The sequence below is a fragment of the Nyctereutes procyonoides genome, unplaced genomic scaffold, assembly GCF_905146905.1.
Source record: "Nyctereutes procyonoides isolate TBG_1078 unplaced genomic scaffold, NYPRO_anot_genome, whole genome shotgun sequence".
NCBI lineage: Eukaryota > Metazoa > Chordata > Mammalia > Carnivora > Canidae > Nyctereutes > Nyctereutes procyonoides.
The window spans coordinates 6417021-6437385 of NW_026575128.1; the positions used below are offsets into that span (position 1 = coordinate 6417021).

Genomic DNA, 20365 nt, shown 5'->3' on the forward strand with positions numbered 1-20365 from the left:
ACTGGAACTGAGATCAAGAGCTGGACGCTTAACCAACTGAGCCACTAGGCAATTTTATTTTTATTTTTAAGTAATTTCTATGCCCAGTGTGGGGCTTGAGCTCATAACCCAGAGAATCAAGAGTTACCAACTGAGCCAGCCCCATGTCCCAGCATGGAATCCTTTTTATTTTTATTTATTTACTTTTTTAAGATTTTATTTATTCATGAGAGACACAGGCAGAAGGAGAAGCAGGCCCCAGGCAGGGAGCCCGACATGGGACTCGATCCCGGGTCTCCAGGATCACGCTCTGGGCTGAAGGCAGCACTAAACCACTGAGCCACCGGGGCTGCCCTATGGAATCCTTTTTATTTTATTTTTTTTTAAGATTTATTTATTTATTTATGATAGACACACACACACACACACACACACGGAGGCAGAGACACAGGCAGAGGGAGAAGCAGGCTCCAGGCCGGGAGCCCGACATGGGACTCAACCCTGGGATTCCAGGATCGCGCCCTGGGCCGAAGGCAGGCGCTAAACCACTGAGCCACCCGGGGATCCCCTGGAATCCTTTTAAAAACAAATCTCTTAGAATCTATAGGTGAGAACAGATGGAGGCGATGCCTTGAGGAAAAAGGGATTCAGGCACGTTCATTTCAACAATTACTGCTTGAACGCCCATGTGAAGGGCTCTGCGGCAGATGTTGGGGATGAGAGACAGAGGCATGGAGAGAACTAATGAACTTGCACTCCTGTCCTTCATGAACACCATCTACAATGAACTGCAATGCACTGTGATAAGGGCATTATGGAAGGCACTCGAACAAACTGGTGGGAGGAAATAGTTGAACCATCCTTTATAGGATAAGCAGGAGCTGAAAGAGGGGGATGGGATGAAAACCAGAAACACTCCTCAAATCCCCTAAAGATCAAGTCCCGCATCGGGCTCCCCACAGGGAGCCTGCCTCTCCCTCTGCCTGTGTCTCTGCCTCTCTCTGTGTGTCTCTCATGAATAAATAAATAAAATCTAAAAAAAAAGAAAAAGGAAAACTGAGGGAAGAATAGACTTTGGATGAGGATGAAACAAAAAGGAGAAGGTTTAGACGTGTTTTGCTTGAAATGCCTGTGGTAGATTGTAGGACTAGTGCCAAATATTACTGTGCCCCTCCCTGGGGGAGGATTATACATCCCCACCCAATTAACTCAGGAGTGGCCATGTAACTCACTTTGGCTGATCAAGTGTGGCCTGAAATGTGTAACTCCTGGGCACAAGCTTTAAGAGCCAACATAGGGCTTGTGTGGATCCTTCTTTCCCTCTGCCATAATGACTGGTGATGTTCCAGATAGACTCTTCTCTGACAGCCTAGGTTCCAAAAGGAGGACAGCAGGGTCACAGCTGCAGCAGAGCCACAGAGAACATGAGCAAGAAATGTATCTTTGTGAGCCCCTAAGACTTTGGAGGGCCTAGCCTATCTCGCTGATACAATGTCTAACGGAGCATCTGAGTAAATACCTCTGGTAGACAATCAGGGTTGCAGCTCAGGAACTGCACAGAAATGTTTGCAGTTGGGAACACAAATTTAGGACTCTATAAGCAGATCAGTGAATGCAGAAAAGTAGGTGAAACTAGAGAGTTTGAGAAATTCAGAAGAGGAAGAGAAAAGTACGAAATGCCAGGAAATGTCAGCATTTAATGGACAGAGGAGGAGGAAGAGTCAAAGAGAGTCTGATTATAAAGGAGGGTAGTGAATTGGGCAAGTCATATTATTGCTCAGGCAAAGAGGTCAGAGTAAGGACCTGACAAGGTATCACTAGATTCGAAATGAGGTCACTGCCCGAGCAACTTCAGCAGAATCTTTGGAACTGAAGTCAGGCTACAGAGAATTGATGCCAATGGAAAGTCAAGTCATTTTTCTTATAAAAGTTTGGTCGTGAAATAAAAGAAAGAGAAGGTGGCAGGCAGACTGAGGGAGAAACAGGGTAAAGGGAAGCTTACTAGAGGGAGTAGATCTAGGAGGAGTTAAGGGACTTTAGAGGGTAAGGAGAAGGAACTGGAGTTTTGAAAACCAATGGTAATTACTGAAGTGTTCCTTTAGGAGCAAGAGCATAGGGGGAAAGATTAGGCTCTGAGATGTGAGAGGAAGGAGAGGAGAAAACACATTTTACTACACTGGAAAGCAGAGGAGATAGGGGCACCTGGGTGGCTCAGTTGGTTACGCATCCGACTCTTGATTTCGGCTCAGGTCATGATCTCAGGGTCCTGAGATCAAGTCCAGCATCAAGCCCCACGTTCAGCGGGAAGTCAGCTTCCCTCTCTCTCCCCCTCTGCCCCTCCTGCAGCTCGCACTCTCTCTCACACTAAAATAGCTAAATAAATCTTTTAAAAAAAATATAGAAGAGAGGAAGCTGATAAAACTCATGGCTTCTAGGGCAGCCTGGGTGGCTCAGTGGTTTAGCTCCTGCCTTCAGCCCAGGGAGTGATCCTGAGGCCCCAGGATCAAGTCCCACATCGCATGGAGTCTGCATGGAGTCTGCTTCTCCCTCTGCATCCCTGTCTCTGTCTCTTATGAATAAATAAATAAAATCTTAAAAAAAAAACCTCATGGCTTCTAGATGTTGTTTTCTGGGGAAATAGAAGGTTGTTCTATTGCTGGCAAGATAAAGTGTTGCTTTATCAGGCTGAGGAGTTCAGGAGTGAAGGTTTGGAATACATGCTACGGGGAACTGGACAAATGGAGAAACTGCAGCGTCAAAGGCTGCCTGAGATCTGTCATCATGAGTCTGCAATATCAATTCATCGTTCAATGGCTTTCTTCCACAGTAGTGTCCATTGACCTAAGAGTTGAAGCAAAGGAAATGGGTAAGTGGACTGATCCCGAGTTGGAGATTGGCAAGAGGCATGAGTAGAGAACTGGAGATGTTGGTAAGTGTCAAGGGAATGGGGGAGACCAAGGACTGGGATTATCAGCCTCTGGAAGGTTAGGAGTGACAGAGAATGGTAAAGGACAAAATGATGAGGTAGCCTGGGCTTTAGGAAGATAATCCAGTTCCAAGAGCTACATGGACAGCAATTTGATGGAGGGATGGAGAGGTGGCAGAGTGTTCTGTGACCAGAGCTCGGTCAAGAGTTTGGAGAATCTGTATTAGTGGAGGTCTCAGAAGTACTACTGAGTCGGGATTTGGGCAATTCAGAAGACAACACTTGGAACCTGAGCTGACTGGTGGAACCGGAGCCCAAGGAGAAAACCTTAGTGTTCCGAAGTTTCAAAGAGAAACAGCTCAGCCTTGGATTGGAGACAAAAACTAAGGGCGGACTAGAAAATAATGGGAGGGACCCACAAGATGACAAGATTAAACAACAGAAAGAACTGGTACTGGTCTCTTGAGGGTGGATCAGGGAGGGCTTGGAAAAGATGAAATAACGTCATAGAAAATATCATAGAAGCAAAGTCATCCAATATTATATATTTATAATTTAGCAAGGTTACACATAAATCACAGACTATAAATCAATTATACAAAATGCCTCTTAGTCAAATGCTGGGAGTTGAACTCCAAATTAATATTCATTTATTACTTTAATCCTTCTAACAACCCTGTGAGATAGGTATTCTTCTGACTACATTTTACAGATGAGAACATTACAGCTTAGAGAAGTTAACTTGCCTAATGGTTAGTAAGTGTGACATCAAAAGCATTCAGTGTACCTCAAGAATCCCCTGCACTGATCTATGTACCGGTATAAAACCATTTGGAAGAGAAATTCTTCTATATATTCTAGAACCATGTCATAGGCACTGGTAGCAAAAAAGCAGCAAATGATAAATAAAGTTCAAATAGATAAACCACCCGTTTGGAGTCTGCCTGTATCACCATAGTATAATCTTGGCATGTTTGTGGGCCCCCCCCCTTAAAACTCTAGAAGCCAAAAAAAAAAAAAATTCTAGAAGCCAGCACTCTGTCCCGCAAGAGATATACTAACTCTCAAAACCTGTACCATTCAGAAGTGATCATCTATGCTCAACTGGAGTGAGTATATTTATTAAATTATTATTATTATTACACTTCTGGTTTTAGGGAACAAATTGTAGGTAAGCTCATTTGAAAACATATTTGCTTGCACCAGACAGTGAGGGTCCTACGGGTTTCTTACCCTTTCTGTTTTATCTGCACAGAAGAGTCGTGTGTGGTGTCTCTTCTGCACCACGATGTAGGTTATTCCTGGCCGGTAGTCTTCCTCCAAGCTAATACATGCCTTCCGGATGGCTATGAGCTCTGGCCAGGCTACCTAGGAGTCAGAAACAGAATGACATTTAATTGCGAACTCACCTGGCATCTCCCAGATCTGGTTTACCTGGAGTGGCAGCTCCATCAGACACCCAGAAACTCCCCAAGGCAACTGCGGGTAATCTGAGTACCTGCTTCATTTGTCCCTCCGATACCCCTCCTCGGTAGTAGATGATCCGAGTGGGTTTGAAGCGTGTGGATTTGTAGAACTGGATCAGCAGCTCTCGAACCATGTTAGTAAGGTCCTGAATTACCTCCTGGCTATAGAGGAGCTCTTGGGAGATCTCCTGGCGGGAGGTCTGCACCCGGACGGTGGCACAGTACCGGCTGGGGTGGCCGTCCATACTGCCAACAACAGCAGCAATGGAAGGCTTCTTTCCGTCCCCGGCTGGGGGGTGTGTGACATCTGCTCCCAGGAAGATGACAGGCTGCTGGAACACCGAGGGCCTGCTCAGATGGAAGGAGACATTGACACTGACACATGTAGGTGAAAATCTGTATTTTCAAGCTCATCAGATATAATTCTACACCACAGAATAAGGTCTTGTTCACATTGGGTGAGAACTCTGAGGCCCACTGAGTGTCTGTGCCCCTCCTGCAATGAATCGGAATTCACTTAAGAAGTCCACATGGGTGGGGCGCCGGATGGCTCAGTTGGTGGAGTGTCCAACTCTTGGTTTTGGCTCAAGGGACTGGGACCAAGGCCTGTGTTAGGCTTTGTGCTCAGCATGGAGTCTGCTGGAGAGTCTCTCTTTCCCTCTCCTACTGCCTCTCTTCATCTCTCTTTCAAATAAATGATTAAAAAAAAAAACACAAGTCAACATGGTTCTTCTATAATAGGAAGGGAAGAATTTATTTAATTTTTATTTTCTTAAAGATTTTATTTATTTATTCATGAGAGAGACACACAGAGAGAGGCAGAGACACAGGCAGAAGGAGAAGTAGGCTCCATGCAGGGAGCCCGATGTGGGACTCGATCCCAGGACCCCAGGATCACACCCTGCACCAAAGGCAGACGTTCAACCACTGAGCCACCTCAGAAAGGGAAGAATTTAAAAAGAGGACCTGAGCTAAATTTAACAAAATCTCTATGTGTAAAGGGAAGACTTTCCTAGAACAAACTCTCTTGGGATCCTAGGACTGCTACAATGGATACAGTATTGCAGAATTTACAAGGAACGGGGTCAAAACCCCCAATGCTCTTCAAGATGTGAGGCCTAGAGAAGAGAATTGAGTCTGTCCACTTTCCTATTTTACTTTTACCTGTAGTATTCATCCCTTATACCACATATTTTACTCAATTATTATTTTTTTAAAGATTTCATTTATTTATTCATAGAGACACGGAGAGAGAGAGAGGCAGAGACACAGACAGAGAGAGAAGCAGGCTCCATGCAGGGAGCCCGATGTGGGACTCGATCCCGGGTCCCCAGGATCACAGCCTGGGCTGCAGGCAGCGCTAAACCGCTGCACCACCGGGGCTGCCCCTACTCAATTATTTTTTAAAGAATTTATTTATTTATTTATTTATTTATTTATTTATTTATTTATTTATTTATTTTTTATTATTGGAGTTCAATTTGCCAACATATAACAAAACACCCAGTGCTCATCCCGCCAAGTGCCCCCCGCCCCGTGCCCATCACCCAGTCACCCCAACCCCCCGCCCAGCTCCCTTTCCACTACCCCTTGTTAAAGATTTTATTTTTAGTAATCTCTACACCCAATGTGGGGCCCAAACTCACAAGCCCAAGATCAAGAGTCATATACTCCACTGACTGAGCCAGCTAGACACTCCATTTAATTTAACTCGTATTTATTTTCTACACACGTACACACGCACACACACACAAGAATATAAGTTCCACAAGGGCAGGAATTTTGTTTTGTCTTATTCACTGCAGTATCCCAAGTGCCTGGAACACTGACTAGCTCACAGTGGACACTCAGTAAATATTTGTTGAGGGGCACCTGTGTGGCTCGGTCAGTTAAGTGTCTGCCTTCACCTCAGGTCATGATCCCAGGGTCCCGGGATCAAGCTCCGCACTGGACTCCCTGCTCAGGGGGGAGTTTGCTTATCCCTCTGCCTCTCTCCCTGCTTGTGCTTGCTCTCTCTCTCTCTCTCTCTCTCTCTCTCTCAATAAAAATCTTTTATATAAACAAATATTTATTGAAAGAATGAATTCATTTATTTGGCAGTGATTTGTCTAGGAATCAAGGAGAAAAATATCATGTATGCTTCTCTGGTAAATTCTTAACAGTAGGATTTAGAACTGAGTACTGACTCTGAAAACATAATATAAGAGACATCCTAAATCTGAAAACCTCATATGATGGGTACTCAAAAATAGACACCTCCATGAGGGCAGAGGCTGTGTTATATTTCTCTGTATGTATCATGAGGCAACATGGGCCTGGCACACAGCAGTACAGCAGCAAACATAAATCTATAACATACATACACATAAACGGAATAACAGCTTACATATACTATGTACCAGCCACTGTGCTAAGCACTTTCCTTATAGTAACTCATTTAGTCATCACAACAATCCCATGAGGGTGGTACAATTATTATTTCAATTTTTCAGATAGAAAAAAATGAGACATAAGAGATTAAGAAGCTTGCCTAAGCTTACAGTATCTAGGAAGCAGTAAAATAAATAAATAAATAAAAATTTAAAAATTTAAAAAATTAAAAATAAATAAATAAATAAATAAAAATAAAAAAATAAAAAATAAAAATATCCCCAAAACTAGGAAGCAGTAAAGCTGGAATCCAAACCTAGGAAGTCAGACACCAAGGTATGTACTCTAAACTACTATGCTATGTTTCAAATGTTTGGAGTCAAATGAAATGATTTCAGAATTTAGGTCAACTTCCCCTATGGTCTGTATACCTCATCTAGCAATCTTGTAGGAAGGATTTTGTCACCTATAAATTTTATTCAAAATAAATAATTTAATTCAAAAGTAAGTACTGGAATATGACTGTACAAGAGCAAGGCACTCAGTTTCATATTCTTGTCCAGAATAGCAATGATGAACACCACAGCCCTAATAAGCTAAATTTCTCAAATCACTTTCGCATATAGAATTTCACATGAATACACTTTAGAAAAAAAAGAAAAAAGAAAAAAAAAGAAAACACTTTACAGTTAACAAGTCAGATATTATCTCAATAGATAAGGGAAATGCAAATGAATGAAAAGACAACACAAACTAAGAAATGGCCAAGAACTGAACAAGCCTGTCAAAAAAGAGGATATCTGAATAGCCAATAAACATGTGAAATTGTATTCAATATGATGCATTATTGGGGGAATGCAAATTAAAACTACAAGGAGATACTACTGCCCCCAAACAAAATGGCTAAAGTTAAAAGGATTGATACTACCAAGTGTTGGTAAGAATATGAAGAAACTAGAACTCTCCGTGGGAACGTAAACTGGTGCAATCACTCTGGAAAACTTTCTGACTGTATGTATGTACTCTCTCTAATTTAGCAATTCTACTCTTGGATATATACTCAGGAGAAAGAATACTTAAGTCCACCAAAAAACACAGAAAAGCTGTATAATAAATGTACGAAAATATCCATCAATGGTACAATAGTTTAAAATTCGGTGGTATATTCATATAATGAAATAATACACAATGATGAAAAAGAATACACTATACTTAAATACAGTAACACGAATGAATTCCAGACACATAGTGATAGGCAAAAGAAGATGGACACAAAATATTACATGTTATTTGGTTCCATTTATATGAAGTTCAAAAATAGGCAAAACGAATCTATGGTGATAGTGGTTACCTTTGGGGGTTACCTATTGGGAGGGGACACAGGGAAGCCTGACACGGTGCTGGAAACGTTCTAGATCTTCACCTAAGTAGTGGCTACATGAGTGCTTATATACACATAAGAAAAAAGTAATTGAGATCCATGTTTGAGATTTGTGTGCTTTACTATAGGTTACATTACATTTGATCTTAAAGTAGAGAAAAACAGAGTTCAGAATCTTACCTTTGATGAGGTACGAGCACGTTGTTAATTCCTCCGAGCTTTGCATTTATCTTCAGGCAAAGGTTGGAAAGAGTTTGGGGCGAGGTCTTCACCACATTTTTTACTTGGACACATTGTGTGGCCATACCCAGGAGGGTATCTCCAACACGTTTCACCTCCGCTACAAGGATAAATTCATTCATTAATTTAAAAATGTTGAAATATTCTCCTAATTACTAAGAGTAGAGGAAAAAAATCTATCATCTAAAAAATGTGGGGAAAAAAATCCCCACATAAACATTTACAGAATGCCTATACCTACTGTACACTGTGCTAGGTGTGGTTGTGTCACCTGCTAAGCCCCCAGGGCAATTTCCCCTTTTCTTCCCTCCTGCAGGCACTGAAGGTAGCCGACTTCCTTTGCTCTTGGATGCTACCTGCCACCACTAACTCAATCCCTTGAGGTTACTTTTTCCACAGGACTGGTCTGGCAAAGGAATCCATCTCCCTGGCCTTCTCTCTCAGTGTAACACATCAGCTCTTTGACTTCTAAGTATTTCTCTCCCACCCACCTCCTCTTTTTCCTCTAAATGCAAGAGGTAAACAGACAGTAACAAGAGAAATTACTACAGAGGGCAGAGAAGACATCTTATAAAGATCAAACAGCTGGTCTGTAGTTCCCGAATACTTTATTTAGGTGATAGCCAGAAGACCTTTCTATCACTCTTGTTCTACTACATACAAACTAAATAGCTTCATTTCTGGAAGGGGTAGGCTCGCCCACTCTTCCCCGCCCTGATATTCCTAAGTGCTTTTCACCAAACATTCTGAGTCTTCCTGCCTTTGAGGGTTATGGTAGCATCACACCGCTTGCCCCATGCTCATTCCCACTGCATTTCTCGGCCCCCATTCGTGATTCCTGCACAAAAGCTGGGAAGGAGCCAGGTGGCTGGTTGTGGTCAAGAAGCTGCAAATGTTAAGAGCCTTCCAGAGCTCTCTTTTCTCTCTGCCATGGGGCCAGCAACATTCCAAATAGTGATGGCTCTACCAACCTGGGTCTCAGAGTGAAAATGACACGATGGCATCAAACAGAGGCCACAGTCCACCTCAAAGGACACACAGTAGAAGAAAAAAAAATCTTTGATGCTTTGAGCCACTGAGAGTTTGGAGTTGTTTGTGACTACAGCATGACCTAGCTTATCCTTTTCTACTCCTTGAAATCATCCCTCATACAACATTAAAGGGGTCCATACCATACACCGGTGTCTTCCCAGGCAAGATAACCACGATTAGCTGTAGGCCCACATAGGTCATTTTCAGATGTTTGAACATGGGCTCCACGCTGTCTGCACCTTGTGCATACTTGCAGAAACACGGCTGACCCTGGATGGGCATCCCTGCATCCTTAGAGATTTTACGGAGCTGGTCAGTGAAACTCCTGTTAAAATAGAACCAATGGCACAGTGCTTTCATTTCAGAGTATGTGCCTAGCACATATTTTCCACTAAGATACTTCTTTCAGTTCTGTACATTCTTAGCCAAAATTAAAAATAAACAAACAAAAAATCTTTAACTGGTTGCCAAAGATGGGCTGGCAATTACATCACTGTAATTATAATGCACCAGAATCTGTATTAGCAAGCGATCATATCATCATTTTGAAACTTTAAATAGTTATGCCTCAACTGGGCCCCAGGAACTAGGATAGCATTTCTGTTCAAAGATTTTTTTCTTTTTTTTTAAACATTCAAGTCAGTACTTCTGAACTAAAGAAAAGCAAAGTCAAAATCTCAGGTAATGTGTACTTTGGTAAGCCAGGCACAAGAATGGCTGGGTAAGCTTGTGTTCTGAGAATATGGAAACACAAAATTGGTATATTTAGGATTACATTCAAACTTGCAACAGATTTGATTCAATAACAATATCAAAAGAAATCATCACTTTAAAAAAAACAAAATTCATTGTGAAGTTTCACGTTTTGGGTTTGAAAAGTTACTTTAATCTATGCATAAAGCTTTCAGAATAATTTCTTTCATGCATTTGCCAAAATTTTGTAAGATTCCTTTCTTTCATCCAGTTCCCTTCTCCTGCCTTGATTTTTTTCCACCTTTCTCACTAACTTCCTTTCTATAGATAGCTGTATCTTTAAGACACGAACCAATGATCTCAGTCAGTGACCCTGCAGTAAAACAAGCTGACTAGCAAATTATAATGATTAAAAAAATGGACTAGTTTTTATCTTAGCTGAAGAGATACAATTAATACCAAAGGAAGCTTCACTAAGAACTCAAGAGTTTGTCAACTGTCACTGCTTCCGCCTTGTTAATCACAAATTTCTGCTCTAAATATAAGGACATTGAGTCAGATTCTGAATGTCATTCCCAAGTTTGCAATTTACTGTAATACAAGGTCTTTTTCCCTATAGCCAGATGGCATCACTATAGGAGTCAGGGATTTAGTGCCAGTGCACACAGCACATTCATGTAAAGATGGTATTTTCATATCTGGAAGGGATATTACTAAGCTGAAAACATGAAGATACTCACTTTAGTAAATCTTCCCTACATTGTTTCTGAGGCGCAAAACAAGCAACTGCCCAAACTTTAATTTCAATGCCAGCATAAAACTGCTTTCCTCGCATGTCCCAGACACCCTGGTTGGGTGTGGCTACCGTTTTATTCTTTAAAAAAAAAAAAAAGAAAAAGAAAAAAAGAAAAGAAACAAAAGAAAAGAGAAAAGACATTACAATCTAAGGCCATTTTACTGTTGAGGAGGGGATAAACAAAACTCTATTTGGTATTAGCCAAAAGACAAAAAGCAATAATGAGCCAAACTATGGGTAAATTCGGTGTGGTGTAAAGGAGAAACCCTGGATGATTGTCTTTTCGATTGTAAGGAGCGTGCTGAACAGAGTAAGACGCTTACCCGGCCTCCGTACTGCAGCATTGGTGCTGGGAGTACCCTGCCTGTCAGCTCTGTCATTTCATTGTGGACAACAATACCAAATTCTTTAAGGTATGGATCCGGTCCACCCACCATGCTGTTACTCTTCACCTAAAGAACAGGAAAGCCTGCGTATATAAAAACCAAAGAGTAACTGTGTCCCACCAGGAGTTTTCCACTGTCTCGTTTTCTCATCTGAAAGTGAGCTGATCATGAAGACCAGGCCTTACTGACCAGTCTGCTGATTTCTTCCTGTCTGTCAGGAGCAGATCTGGCTGTAGCTTTGATCATCGTGGAAGTCTGATTGTCTGTGAGTTTCTTGATGCATCGCTGTCCTGCCACGATATTACAGACCTGCAGAGAAGCAAAGGGAAATTTATTTGTGTGATGAGTTTCAATACTGTAAGCCTTGGTTGAACTGTACCTTCCATTCCCCCAAAACACGAAAATGCTATTACCTAATGGAGCTATCTGCCTAAAATATCTTATTTATTTTTTTTGAAGATTTATTTATTCATTAGAGAGAGAGAGGGGGAGAGTGTGCATACACACACAAACATGCAAGTGGGAGGTAGCAGCAGAGGGAGAGGGAGAGAGGCAGACTCCCTGCTGAGCCAAGAGCCCAGGGCAGGCTCGATCCCACAAACCCAAGATCATTACCTCATCTGAAACCAGGTCAGATACTCAATGGACTGAGCCACCCAGGTGCTCCTGCCCAAAATATTTTAGAAATTCATACTAAATTCCTACCACTAGTTAGAACAGGATTTTTTTTTTATTTTTTTGGATTTTTTAAAATTCATTCAAGAGATTGGCAGATCTCCCAAAACAAAGTTTAGTTTAGCTTACCTCAAGTGGCAAATATGTATGTTTTTGTTCTTGTCCCACTTGGAGACAGGGAAGATGCGGGTATTTCAGCTGCAGACTATACTTCTGCTTAAAATATTGAGCTACTGTACATTCCATAGCTTGACCATTTTCCAGTTGTAAGGGAAAACTATGGGAGAGAATATCTTTTTAGAAATGTCTTCAGAAAAAAAAAAAAAAGAAATGTCTTCAGGTTCTTTTTTTTTTTTAGGTTCCTTTCTTCTTAAATAAGCAAACAAACACCTAACATTTTCTACCTTGATCATTAAAAAACAAAGGTCAATCTTTATTTGACCAGTTTCACTTAAGTCATTTTAGTATTTAACGAGAACAGTGATTCTTGGAATTTCCATCTTTGTGGACGCTAGGATGAGAAAAATTTTATATTAAAACTTAAAAAGTTAAAAGGAGAACCAGAAAATACAAACTCAGTAGAGGCCAGTGAACACCTACAGATACATATATGATCTCTTGCTGGCTTCTTATTAAATGATTAAAATCAAATAATGACTTGGGATCATCCACACAGGAGTTTTATTTGCTTAAGAGAGCTTTTTGTAAAATGAGTGTAACACAGTTATTGGGACTGCATTTCCAGATTCCTAACCAGGACAAATATATGTGGATTTGGAGGCAACAAGGCCAAATACATGAAACTGAGTCTGTGCCAGGATATTTGATATAAATTGGGGAGCATGATTTAAGAGATTCTCTGTCTTTGGCTCTTTCAGGTGGGTAATTATCTCAGATACTTGGTATAATAATAATAACTTTAATCTGCTTTCTTAACTGTTACAGTCCCACAATATAACAATGCAGCAAGGATCATTTATGTAATATTTAAATACACAGGCTTTTTTTTTTAAGATTTTGTTTATTTACTCATGAGAGACACACACAGAGAGAGGCAGAGACACAGGCAGAGGCAGAAGCAGGCTCCACGCAGGGAGCCCGACGTGGGACTCGATCCCGGGTCTCCAGGATCACGCCCTGGGCCGAAGGCAGCGCTAAACCACTGAGCCACCCGGGCTGCCCAATATACGTGCTTTTAATTTTCATGCAAAGATTATATAAATCTGTAATTATTCTTACAAGGCTATGTGAAGTAATTAATGAAAAAGATACAGTTCTTTTTTTTAATTTTTTTAAGGTTTTTTTTTTAATTTTTATTTATTTATGATAGTCACACACACACACACACACAGAGAGAGAGAGAGAGAGAGAGAGAGAGAGAGAGAGGCAGAGACATAGGCAGAGGGAGAAACAGGCTCCATGCACCAGGAGCCCGACGTGGGATTCGATCCCGGGTCTCCAGGATCGTGCCCTGGGCCAAAGGCAGGCGCTAAACTGCTGCGCCACCCAGGGATCCCAAGATACAGTTCTTGAAACAAAAACTAAACTTCTCAATAGTGACTTCATAAGGTTTCAGTAACTTTTTTCCCCCTAGAGAACGAAGTCAATATTATGATATGAAAAATACATGGACTATCACTTTATAACTCTTAAGAAATTCATATCAGGTACATATGGATTCATACAAAAGAATTTATTCAAATCATACTGAATGCCACATTTATCCAGAGGTCACCCAAAAACTTCTATCTAGAACAAAGCCCTCCCAGGGATTTTGATGTACACTAAGTTTAAAAATTGAGAACCACGGATCTAAAGCAAAAACTAGAATATAAACAAACAAATAAAAAGCTTCTGACTAAGCAAAATAATATAAAGTTTATATATTTAAGTTCATGCTCTTTACTTGGAGGGGCCAATATTTATTTATGTCAGAAATCAGTTTAAAGACCTTGTTTACAAGAACAAAACTTACATATACAGTAAATTAAAAGCATTTTCATATATATTTTCTCATTATGCATAGTTCACAGTGGATCAGAAGTTAGGTGGCTAGAGAAATAAGACTGGAAAATGGAAATGAGTAGCTGCTGGAGGCATGCCATACATACTGGCAGCTGGAAGAAGTGGCAGCTAGCCACAAAAAAAGAGAAAAATCCAAACAAAACACAAAGCAATATCTTCTCATGACAGCCTTATATGACTTACAGGACTTAACAGATCCCATGGGACATGCATAATGATGACTCTACATTGTTATATAAAAGTTGATCTGTGGTTGGCATCCTCCATTTAAGAAGTGAAATGAATCAAAGGCAAGAAATAGGTTTTTTAAATGTCCCTATCAAAAATATTTAAAACGTTTTTTAAAGCTTGGGTACTTAAAAGTGATGACCTCAGTGAAACTTGCAATACGGGCTACCATTTTCTCTAATGATTAGAGCTACTTCCTCTGTTTCCAAAAATATAACGGTACCATTTTAGATGTGGTTAACATACGTTTGATGACTGGCTGGCCGTCTAGTCACATTACAAACTCGATATTTTCGTTTCATTTGTCCACAGTGGGTCACCTCAACTTTAAGACCTGAAATTAAAAAAAAAAAGTCAAAACATCAGGTATTAATTAAAATCATAGTGATGAAAACAGGCTCGAATGTTGTTTTCGGAAAGGCATGGCATTGTCACAGGATGAAAGTTTCAAGGATATGGGAACAATTTCATCATGTAGAGGCAAAGTCTCAGCTAAGAAGAAAATCTTAGAACCCAGAGGACTTAGGATGTGCAACCTACATTATTAATTCATTCAATAAATATCTACCAAACACCAACTATTCTAGTATTTAGTATTGGGTCTAGAGACAGCCCTAATGAAGCTCATGTTGTAGTGAGAGAAGGTACCTAATAATAAGAAGAAAATAAATTTTAAAGGTGAATGAACTTGTGTTATTTTATTAAAATGGAAGTTCAAAAGAATATAATTAAATAATAAATAAATAATAAATAAATAAAATAAAATAAATAAATAAAATAATAAAATAAATGGAAGTTTTTAAGTGGGTAGGGGTAAGAGTGCCTGATGTGTGCCAGCTACTGGGCAAGAAGCCTTGTATATCTCACTGCATTTAATTCTCACAACAAACTTAAAGATACATATTATTATCTTTACCTTAGAGATGAATAAATTAAGACTCATAATGGTTAAGGGACTAACTCGAGGTCCCACTCATAGAACTGGTTGGGATGGGACGGAAACCCAGGTGTGTCAGACTCCAAAACCCTGCTCCTTGCACCATGCTGAGCTGCCTTTCTGAGGCTGCTATAATGTAAATACCTACCTCTGATTTCTTTGGTAAACTTGACACGCTGGGAATCTGTTAGCGGTTTGGTCTGTTCATTGATGTTCTGAATGTCTAAAACCTCACACATGAACTCAATGATAGGCTGAGCCCGGTAGAAAGCAGTTGCAGACACTAACAAACAGAGAGGAAGGGTACTTAGCTTCAGTTCAGAGAAAGGGAAAGCACCACAAAAACCAGCCAAAAGGAAAAAGAGTAAAAAGAGAATTCTATTGTACCGTCAATATTGAGCATCATATTCCACATAGCAGGTCTCACAGACTGATGAAAGCCAAACCAGACCTCTCTGCCCCCTCCCAGAGGGTGGTAATAACCTTCGGGAGGTGAGAAAAAAGAACGACCCACCGGAGTGTACCTGAAGGAATGAGTTGGCATGTTTCACGATCAAAAAGCCGAAAGGTCTTTCATTTTACTCTCAATTTTCTAAACAAACTTGAAACTAAGTTTGAACTGTGATTTATGCAGAAACTTCTCAATGGCACCAATGCAACCTACCAAATAAATTAATCAATCTGACATTTGTGGGAATGAACTCAAACTTAGGTACTAACCTCATGGAGGGAAGGTGTCTTGTGATAACATCAAGTGCTTGTACTGAGTCATCTGGGACTTCATTCAAGTGCCCAGCCAAAGCTTCTAAAAGCAACTGAAGGCTTACAACTGATACCCACTGAACAGACACTTTAAAGGTTTGGTCTTTACCCTCACCTGGAAGGGTCACTTCCATATCAACCTAAAGGGAAAAAAATTGTATTTACATACACATATTTACAGAGAATGAAAGAAAGCTCCCAGGAGTATTCAACATTGTATATTCATAAGGATATTTATCTTAGTACTTGCTGTAATTGCAAAACATTGGAAACAACATAAGTGTCCATCAATAGAAGAATAATTTAATATGAACTATTACATAATAGTTTGGATATAAGATGAATGCTACAACATGGATGAACCTTTGAAAATATTATGCTAAGTGAAAAAAGCCAGACACAGAGGGACAAATATTGTATGATTCCACTTATATGAAGTACTTAGAATAGTCAAATTTATAGGGTCAGAAAGGGCAGAGGAAAGGGAGAGGGAGAGAATCTTAATCAGCCTCCATGCTCAGTGGGAGCCCGACACGGGGCTCGATCTCACAACCCTGAGGTCATGACCTAAGCCCAAAACAAGAGATAGACGCTAAACCCACTGAGCCTCACAGATGCCCCAAGACCTAAGGTAGAATAGTGGATACCAGGACATGGGGGAAGGCAAGAGGAGAACTTATTGCCTAATGGATATGTACTTTCAGTCTGGGATGATAAAAATGTTTTGGAGAACTATAGTGGTTACAATTGCACAACAGTGTGAATACGCTAAATGCCACTGAATTGTACATTTAAAATATTTTATTTATTTATTCATGAGAGATACAGAGAGAGGTGGAGACATAGCAGAGAGAGAAGCAGGCTCCCTGTGGGGACCCTGATGCAGGACTCGATCCCAGCACCCAAGGATCAGACCTTGAGCCAAAGGCAGACATTCAACCACTGAAACACCCAGGTGCCCCATTATTTTTTTAAATATTTTTAAAATTTTAAAAAAATATTTTTAAAATTTATTTATTCATGAGAGACAGAGAGAGAAGCAGAGATATAGTCAGAGGCAGAAGCAGGCTCCTCACAGGGAGCCTAACGTGGGACTTGATCCCGGGACCCAAGGATTACGACCTGAGCCGAAGGCAGATGCTCAATCACTGAGCCACCCAGGCACCCCCAAATTGTACACTTAAACTTAAAAATGGTTAAAACAGTAAATTTTATGTTGTACATACTTAACCACAATAAAAAAGAATTTGAATAATAAGGTACATTGAAATGTAGAGAAATGGAAAAATTTCCCAGACATATTATTAAATGAGAAAGTAAATCATAGAATGATATGCAAGCAAATAAGAATATACATAAGCATATGTATAAATAGCTGATGCACATAAAAATATCTGAAGGATACATACCAAATGATTAGAGTAGTTTCCTCTAAAAAAGGAAAATGGGATGGGGGGGTGCAGGGAGGTAGGGAGGCAGGAAATCACAGTATTTCTAGATGTCTAAGTAAGTTTATAATGAGTATATATTTACATATTTCTTTTTTAATTTAAAAACTAAATTTGTAAAAATAAGTTATTGTGAATATCTTCATAAGTGGGTGTTAGATAATTTTCTATAATTTATAAAAGCTCCATTGTTTATTTTTATTTATTTTTTTGCTCCATTGTTGAGATTCACATAGCACATAGATTAGCAACGTGACAAGCCTGAAATATCTGTAATCAACCTAATCTAATTCTAATAATCAGAGTTAACTTAAATTCTAATGTTTATCTCTTTTTTTTAAGATTTTATTTATTTATTTATTCATGAAAGACAGAGAGAGAGAGAGGCAGAGACACTGCAGAGGGAGAAGCAGGCTCCATGCAGGGAGCCTGATGCAGGACTCGATCCCGGGACTCCAGGATCACGCCCTGGACTGAAGGCAGGTGCTAAACTGCTGAGCCACCCAGGGATTCCCACTAATGCTCATCTCATCTTCAATTATGGATTCACTAAGGGGACAGGGGCATATGGATGCAATAACAAATCTATCATCACTGTGTGAAACAACTCTAAGAATTAAGTTGTCTTTAGAAAGGGAAACATTGGGCAGCCCGGGTGGCTCAGCGGTTTAGCGCCGCCTTCAGCCCAGGGCGTGATCCTGGAGACCCAGGATTGAGTCCCGTGTCGGGCTCCCTGCATGGAGCCTGCTTCTCCCTCTGTCTGGGTCTCTGCCTCTCTCTATGTCTAATAAATAAATAAAATCTTTAAAAAAAAAAAGAAAGGGAAACATTTCTGTCCTAAGCAAATGACCTAAGTCTAATAAGCGTTCCTGGCTATTAACACTTACCCTGTCCCGTCCAATTGGCAGTGGGTGTGCTGTGTACATGTTTCTTTTGCCATCATAGCCAGGCTGCCGATCACCAAATATCTGCATCTTGAAGTGCCGCACCATTGTATCTACTACCTCTCTTAACAGTAATGGAGAGAGTGGCAGTTAGCTTTGGGAAATGGTGAGCAGTAAGGAAACTATCATGATCCCCTCCATCACCTACACGGAGTTCAAAACTACTCAGAAAAAGCAAAAGTCACACTTGGCTTCAGTAATTGAAAAAACAGTCAACAGTGGTCAACTAAAGAAAGATAGCAACCCCTGAACAAAAGCAGCTACGCGATGGTAAGAAAAGCAGGGAATAAAGAGAGCATAAAATGTATGGCATCTTCTCAAACTCTTGCCTTTCATAATCCTCTCCTATGACAAATGTAGCCTTATGAGAATAATCTATCTTAGGTATCTAACTTTAGCATGAATATTCACAATTGAACCACGATAAATTTGTTAGCGAATAAACATCGTCACTCAAATATCAGGGTTTCAGGAAAAAAAAGTAGGCAGAAATTCAGAAATGGTGAGGGCCAATGAATCTAAGATATATTCAAAGGAATAAGTCAACCCCCTTTGCCCTAATGCTGGCAGTTTATTATTCTTTATATGGTCTTGTTTTATTCCAAAGTGCTCCTGAGCAGTGTAGAGAAGAAAATGTAAAATATCTTCATTCCATAAAGATTGCCAATGTAGTTCCTTCCTTTTTAGAATTTTTCACTCAATCAAGCACGCATAGCATTACCTAAGTGTTCTTGTAACTACGTCAGACCACACCATATGCAGGCTCTGAACTAAAGGCAGTTGTAGGGTAACTAGAGTATACAGTTCAAGGTGCACAGATCTGAGTCTGTGAGATTTTGGAATGCTAGAGTCAATGAAAACTCTGCATCTTACCAATGTCTACATTGTGGGAACTGTATCTTAAAAGCCAAAATCTATCACCACTAGCTAAGACATTAATGTTCTGCAGATAAGATCTGCGGAAAAGATACACATTCATAAAATAAATCAAGCAACTGAAAAAAACTGGTGGAGAAATGTAGTATCATATATTACCAATTTTTTAAAAGCTAACTGAAGACAATACATTTTCATATTGGAGGAGTAATTTCTCATCTTACATTCCTTTTTTTAATCTTACATTCTTAAATTATAACCATAAGTAAGTTTATAGTGAAGAGATATTTCGCCTCTATTCTCAGTTAATCTTTGTGAGACCAACGGGCTGATGGTAAGTGCCTTCATATTAAAAGGGGAAAAAAAATTCAGAATAGGCAAGTCATTTTCCCCTTTTCACACAGCGATTAAAGTGCCAGAGCTACATGACCTTTGACAAGGTACTGAATCTTCCACGTATCTGTTTCTTTTCATTTGTAAAATTATAATAATCCTAACACCTACCACAAAAAGTTTGTTGCGTTAAGTGAATAATGACACACAGAATATTTAGAACAGTGCGTGTCATACAATAAACCTACTGACTCTGGTGTGCTCATGGATATGACTCCAGAATTTTCCTCTTTCCTGAATTATATCAAATTTTTCCTCTTTACTGGATTATTTCCTTCAGCATACGGATGTGTTATAATTTCTCTCACCTTCAAAATAATTAAACTTCCCTGACCTGACTTCTTCCTCATTTGAACATCCCACTTCTCTGTTCCCCTTTTGTGTCAAAATCCCTTTAAAGGAGTTGTCTCTAACTGCTCTTTTCCTGTCTCTCTTAAACCTTCTCCACCTTCCCTCCACCAAAACTACTCTTACCAAGGTCTCCAGCGAGCCCCACAATACTAAATTCAGTGCTCCTTGAATACTAGATGATAAATTCTTCCAACTTAAAACATCTTTCCTTGCCTCCTTGCTCTGTCTTGGTCTCCCCTATCCCAATGGCCTCCCCATGCCAGTCTCCTGGCTAATACTTCCTCATCACCCCAATATTAAAATACTGCAGTGCCCCAGGACTCAGTCTTGGGAGTCTTTTTTTTCCTAACCACATACAATCTTACCCAGCTCATGGCTTTACCACCAACATGGTGATGACTCTCAAATATCTGTCTCTAGCCTAGACCTCTCCCCTGAATCCAACCTCATCTATTCA

The 20365-nt window shown here is 40.1% G+C and overlaps 1 protein-coding gene across 1 annotated transcript in view; it reads right to left on the minus strand.

Moving 5' to 3' along the window:
- LOC129520638 (protein argonaute-4) overlaps window positions 1-20365 on the minus strand; it is a 34480-nt gene that overhangs the window by 4982 nt on the left and 9133 nt on the right. Inside the window, exons 3-15 of the mRNA XM_055341754.1 lie at window positions 18232-18352; window positions 15855-16036; window positions 15522-15658; window positions 15283-15417; window positions 14444-14531; window positions 12074-12221; window positions 11459-11578; window positions 11207-11335; window positions 10828-10961; window positions 9535-9719; window positions 8303-8462; window positions 4404-4719; window positions 4139-4273 (exon numbers count right to left, since the gene is read on the minus strand). Coding sequence (XP_055197729.1) covers window positions 4139-4273; window positions 4404-4719; window positions 8303-8462; window positions 9535-9719; window positions 10828-10961; window positions 11207-11335; window positions 11459-11578; window positions 12074-12221; window positions 14444-14531; window positions 15283-15417; window positions 15522-15658; window positions 15855-16036; window positions 18232-18352 — 1990 coding nt within the window. The remainder of the gene's footprint in view (window positions 1-4138; window positions 4274-4403; window positions 4720-8302; window positions 8463-9534; window positions 9720-10827; window positions 10962-11206; window positions 11336-11458; window positions 11579-12073; window positions 12222-14443; window positions 14532-15282; window positions 15418-15521; window positions 15659-15854; window positions 16037-18231; window positions 18353-20365) is intronic.